Genomic DNA, 6,072 nt, shown 5'->3' with positions numbered 1-6,072 from the left:
AAATATGGCAAGTCAAGAACTTCTATGACCTAAGGAATGAGATTGATTGCACTGAATAATGTGAATTATATGTGAGGCTCTGAAGCTTAGTTTTTCATATTAACACTAACACACATCCTGGTATAAATAAAAACATTATTTTAAAAAAGTGGGTATTACAGTACATGATATGTTCCTATATTTCTCTGCTTTTTTTCTCCACTTATTTCATCTTAGAATAGCACAAATGCAGCAGCAGAAGGCGAACCTGACAGCACAGGTGAATGATACTGTAGCCAAACAGCTGGCCCTGGAGGAGGAGGCTGCTGGTTTAAAGCTTGCCCTGGGTAACATCACATCATCCTTACATCAGCTGGCTCTGACAGATGCCAGCCCATCATCAGAGCTTGACCAAACACAGCTCAACCAAACACATCCAACCAACCGCACAACAGAGGTCAGTTTGGACAGCACCTGCAGGGTACAAATGGAATTTGAAGCGTTATTATGTCAAATTATAGACCCATAGTGAATCATTTAGTAGCTTGTTTGATAACTGCACATATACAAGAAACCATTTCAGATCATTTAACTAGGCTCATATAGGAATAAGTATCTCTCATATTTTGAAGAGTGGGCAGTTAACTCCACTTCATTTTTTTTTTCTTAATTTAACATTTGGCAAGCAGTAGGGGACACTGAGTAGGCACAGGAGAGAAGATGCTGGCAGGATTTGTTGCTCATAGGGGAACATGTTGTTCCAGAGGAGGGTGATTAACCACTGCAGCATCTCTGAGCAGACAAAACACTGTAAAATGACAGAGAAATAGGCTAATGTGCCCTCTGTAAGTGGCTGAACGATGGTAGAATTTTCTGCAAAAGTGACAGAGAAAGCAAAATGGGATTGTTTTAATGAAAGCATTGAATTTCTGTATTCTGTATTTCTGTTCCCTGTTTAGTGGGGCGAGGACCTGATAGAAAAGACAGAAGAGCTGGACCGGCAAATTCAGACTAAAGACAATCTCATCAGTAAGATCAGAGCGGAAACTGAGTCTGTAAAACAGAACACCAACAAGAAACTGGAGATGGTGGATGATGTCAGCGAGGTGACTACATTTACTGCAGCATGTGGTGTTATGTCTAGATATTTTGAATGTTTATTCATTTTCCTTTTTAATGCTAATGTAAATGTTTTTACTATCCATACTAGCAGTTTGTCTGAAATATCTCAACAATAATTAGATGGATAGACATTTTGTACAGACATTCCTAGTACCCAGAGGATGAATCCTGACTTCTAGTGCCACCACGAGGTTGAGATTTGTGGTTTCAAATGAAATGTCTTGACAACTACTGGAAGGATGATATGCCACTTGGTACAGACAATCATGTTCCCTTCAGGATGAATTGTAATAACTTTAATGATCCCTTAAATTTTTCCAATACTTTGGTTTATGACCATGCAAAAATAACGACATTCCCATCAGCCTTCGCTGTACTTTGTGTTTATTGCTTGTTGGCAAATGCTAGCAGGCTAACACAATAAACACTAAGATGGTGAATATTGTAAACAATGCACCTGCTAAACATCAACATGTTGGCATTAACATTGTGCACATGTTAGCATTTAGCTCAAAATGCAGCTGTGCCCAAGTAAATACCCACGGTACACTGTCCTCCCTCCTCTTTACACCACAGTAAAGCCTTTAATACACTCGGCTCAACTGAGGTAGTGTGTCTCTTTCTCAAGCTGCAAGCTCGCGCTCAAGGGGCAAAGGTCAAGGCTTTGTCGTCAGTGGTGACAGGGAAAGAGGTGGAATCAGACGTCATCACACTGCACAAAGAACTAGAAAGTGAGTTTCTATCTGTCTATCTTGTTTCTCCTTTTCACTCACTCTGTCTTACATTGTTGTTTTTGTTGAACATCGAACTGAATTATTCTACTCAAATTGAAATGTCAAGTACTGACACTGAAAACAAACATAAGAGCTATAGACTAGAGTATTACTATAATAAATATGTCATCACCATTGTAATGTTTTCACCTACTTGGCATGTATTAAATGCAGCAATGGCTTAGGTAAAAAATGTAATGAAGTGGGATGTTTTGAGGAGTTTTATGGCATCAAATATATTAATGAAATTCTGGCTGTTTATGATACATGAAGAGAATCTTAAGTGATTTTGTGATTTTCTTAGACTTTCATTGTAATAGTAAAGTAGCACAAAATAAGCAGAGGATGAATAATGAAAATAAAATTCAGCAAGTAGACAGTCATCCATTTGAATCCAATTTTCTTATAACTCAATACAACCTTGAATGTCTTAAAGGCCCTGAACACAAAAATGAACACAAAAATGTCAACCAAAGAGAGATTTCTGTATTTGTGTTTTTGTCTGAGCTCGCTGGTTTGAAGTGGGCGGGACATTTGTGATGTCCCATAAATCCATGCACCAATCAGATTTAGCAACATTTGACCCAGTATCTGGTGACAGTTAGTGGGTCGATGGTCTCTCAATCAAATCTGTTAAAACAACATCCACACAGCCCTGATGATGTGGAATTACTTAAGTTTTGTAATGTTAAACTCTTAATAAATAATACCTCTGAATGTCTTTTTCAAACTTTACATTTGATTTTTGCATATCTGCTCATAACCTTAATTTTATAAGAAAATAATTTTATAGGATTTTAAACCAAGTTTTCAGGTCTTTTTTTCCTACTACCTGCCTTCTTCACAATCTCCATTCAGACATGGTGAGGGAGTGGCCCCGTCGGCAGGCCCAGACCCACGCTGCAATAAAGAAGGAAAAACCCCTGGAGGGGAAGGTTCTAGCTGATGTCAGGAGAAGAGTTTCACAAATTGAGAAGATGCTAGAACCAGCTCTGGAGAACTCCAGCCTCTTCAGCAACACAACGAAGGAGGCAGAACAAACAGCACATGCTGTGGCAAAGGTATGTGTCCAGTCAAGATGAACTGTAATAACTTTGTTGATCCCTTAAAGGTCCAGTGTGTAGCATTTAGGAGGATCTATTGGCAGAAATGGAAGATAATATTCTTAGGTATGTTTTCATTAGTGTATAATGACCTGAATATAGGAATTGTTGTGTTTTCATACTTTAGAATGAGCTGTTTTTATCTACAGATGCAACAGGTTGCCTTCCGTGGAGGCTGTTATGTTGAACCGCCATGTTTCTACTGTAACCCAGAACCTACAAATCAAACACTGGCTGTAGATAGGGCCGTTTTTCATTTGTTCTTATGACCACCATCATTTCTCATACAGGCCTGGAAGGGGAGGGTGAAGCGACAGAGTTGACCATGACATTCCCATCAGCCTCAGCTATACTTTGTATTTATTGCTAATTAGCAAATTTTAAGACGCTAACACATTAAACTTAAATGGTGAAAATGGTAAAAATGTAAAATGTCATTCTGAGCGTATTCTTATGCAGACATTTTAGCTCAAAAAGTGAGAATACGTACACTCACATTCTGCTAGAATGGCTGCGAACTCTTAATATTGTTCTGTAAATAATCAAATATCTTGTGTGCAGGAATCCAAAGCCATTCTGACCCAGGCCAAGCATACAAGGACTGTGTCTGCTCACCTTCACTCCTATGTAGACTCTGCTTTACAACAGTTAGCTGAGCAAGAGACGCTAACTGACACAGCCAAATCCCAGATCACCTCGGAGGTACCTAACAAAGATATATACACTCTTGGACAGCAGAATCTATGCATATTGATCTGTACTTCCTGTGCATAGCTTGAAAGACAGTTTGAAGAGTATGTCTTCCTATTTCCAGCCTGAGGTGTCCCTGACCAGCGTAAAGGAGGACATGAAAGCAGCCAAGCTTCAGTTAAAGGCCTATTCTGTTACTCTAACTGAGTTAATCAGCAAGATTGGTAAGTCTCTCTCTTACAGATGATTTTCACTGTGGTTACTTTTTAGTCTTCCATATCTATAAAACTCATAAATCTTCATTACACCTTAAATGTCAGATCACTAAAGAGCTCTGTGCCTTTGAATGCCTCATTTAACATGGAAATATTTCCCAGACTTTTATCCCCATGGTAAAGCAAGAATAACTGCTGTTCATAGGCCCAGTTGTATTTTCTTTGTGGATAGATTTCAGTGAGTTCAAATAATTCAGCCGTGTATTTGTGATCCTATTAATGCAAACCAATTTCTTGTATAAAGTATTGCACAATTTATAGAATTAACTATAAAGGCAGGGATCCAACACTTAGTACTCAATATGTCAACATGCTTGAGAGGATAATGACCAAATCACCGTAATTAGGTCAGCGTTCAGGCTGATCCACCATTTGAATCACTGATGTATGACAGCCATTTACAAACCATGATCTACAAAACAAAAACTTCTGATGCCTCTGTCTGGGGCTTTCTCTTCCTCCATCTGTTCTCTCTCTTGCATGTCTGGACCAGATGGGAACGTGCCGCTGGAGAGATTTGACCGGATCTTGAACGAGACAGCACGCCGCCTGAGCATGCTTCGAGGGAGTGTTGAGAGCCCGACACTGGGCTTGAAAATCCAGAAGCTGCAGTCAGCTGCTAAGGAACAACAGAGCCGGATGTCCCTCATTGAACAGGACTTACAGGAGATCAGGGAAGAGAGAGACAGTCTCAGGGACATTGCCTTAAACCTGCCTCAGTCTTGCCCCCAGGCCACAGGAACAGGCAAAGGCTAGACACAGTAGATGACAGTAATTTGGTCATTGATTAGACAGCTGAACATCAGGAAAGCCTGCGAGGATTTTGTCAATAAAAGGGGCTGTGGTCATTTTTTATTCTGCTTCAGAAAAAGTCAGTGACATCCTTTCATATTCTTCCCTCTTTCCACCTTTTGCCCCAAGGTACAATTTATTTCACCACCTTGATACAGTGACACACACATTTCCAAAAGCCACAGACTTAAACACTGTCAGCTATGATTTATACCTTTTTCCTCCTCATTCTTCTTTTTGTTTTTTTCCTTCATTTCTTTCTCCCTCTCTCATTTTTACCAACAACATCAGAACTTTAATTTCACCATGAATAATAACCAGCCGCTCTGAACTGCTGGAGTGCACTGTCAAGTTTAAAATAATGCTGATTTTCCTTTGTGGGGGTAAAAGGTGTATCTGAGTGCTCCTCCAGACTGACACATTCATTTACACTTGAGCTCTTTTTCATCAGCCTGGCATAATTAACAATTAGTCCCGTGGCCTCAGTGGGGTTCAGGTCAGGCTTCAACAGCACATAACCTGTGTTTGGGATTCTTACAGTGCCTACCTCTCTGTTTTTGTGGTTTCTCCATTTTTCTTTCTCTCTGTGTCACTATCAAATGGTCAGACATCCTATGTCTTGGGGTCACATGTAAAAGTAAATGATATTTGTATTACGAATATTGTATTGACTCGTGAAGTGATGGTATACCAAAATTCTGTAAGAGACACATTTCTCTGTTCTTTTTTTAATGCTGAATAACCAATCAGGTATCAGACTTAGACAATTTAACTCATCCATGTGTCCTAGTAACATATCCACATCTACTTAAAGTATTTGTAACCATGTCTTGAGTATGTAAGACCTTCACATAGAAACCATTACATAATGAAGTACACTTGAAAGGGCATTTTGCATACTAAAATGTCCCTAATTTTTAGTGGACACTATTGTAAAATAGTGCAGTGCACATGGAAATGGAGGAGCTACTCCCAGTTGATAAAAGGCTTGAATTTGTTGATGGTTCAAGGGATTATCAGAAAACAAAAACAATAAAAATAAGTATTCATCCTTGAAAAATATTATTGCGGTTTGTGAATTTTTCAGAATTGAATACAGCAGTGCATCCATCAGAGTTTGATTAACATCTATTAGCACATATTTTGTATCATTTCAAGATTTAGTACAAAATGGAAAAAAGTACAGTAAGTGCATTCATCTCTTCGCTAAATTCAATCCCCCAGGAAGTGAGTTGGGTTTTGAAGCCAGTTTAACATAGTGGCCAAACCGTGTAATGCCAACGTCACATGAAGCACAGACTTTTCCCCATATGCTTATACTGTGAAAGGAGGAGCTGG

The 6,072-nt window shown here is 39.1% G+C and overlaps 1 protein-coding gene across 2 annotated transcripts in view; it reads left to right on the top strand.

Annotated features, from left to right (window-relative positions):
• Window positions 1-5,780, top strand: part of lamc3 (laminin, gamma 3) — a 30,641-nt gene extending 24,861 nt beyond the window's left edge. For both annotated transcript variants that reach the window (XM_035668455.1, XM_035668456.1), the window contains 7 exons: window positions 217-436; window positions 939-1,085; window positions 1,730-1,832; window positions 2,733-2,935; window positions 3,539-3,679; window positions 3,792-3,891; window positions 4,436-5,780. In XM_035668455.1, the coding sequence (XP_035524348.1) occupies window positions 217-436; window positions 939-1,085; window positions 1,730-1,832; window positions 2,733-2,935; window positions 3,539-3,679; window positions 3,792-3,891; window positions 4,436-4,698 (1,177 nt within the window). In that variant the 3' untranslated portion in view covers window positions 4,699-5,780. The remainder of the gene's footprint in view (window positions 1-216; window positions 437-938; window positions 1,086-1,729; window positions 1,833-2,732; window positions 2,936-3,538; window positions 3,680-3,791; window positions 3,892-4,435) is intronic.
• Window positions 5,781-6,072: the final 292 nt, after the last annotated feature.

The sequence above is a fragment of the Morone saxatilis genome, unplaced genomic scaffold (genome assembly GCF_004916995.1).
Source record: "Morone saxatilis isolate NCDOM2014 unplaced genomic scaffold, NCSU_SB_2.0 Contig21, whole genome shotgun sequence".
NCBI classification, from domain to species: Eukaryota; Metazoa; Chordata; class Actinopteri; family Moronidae; genus Morone; species Morone saxatilis.
Note: the sequence above shows the minus strand (reverse complement) of the source record. Positions and strands in the feature narration are given on the sequence as shown.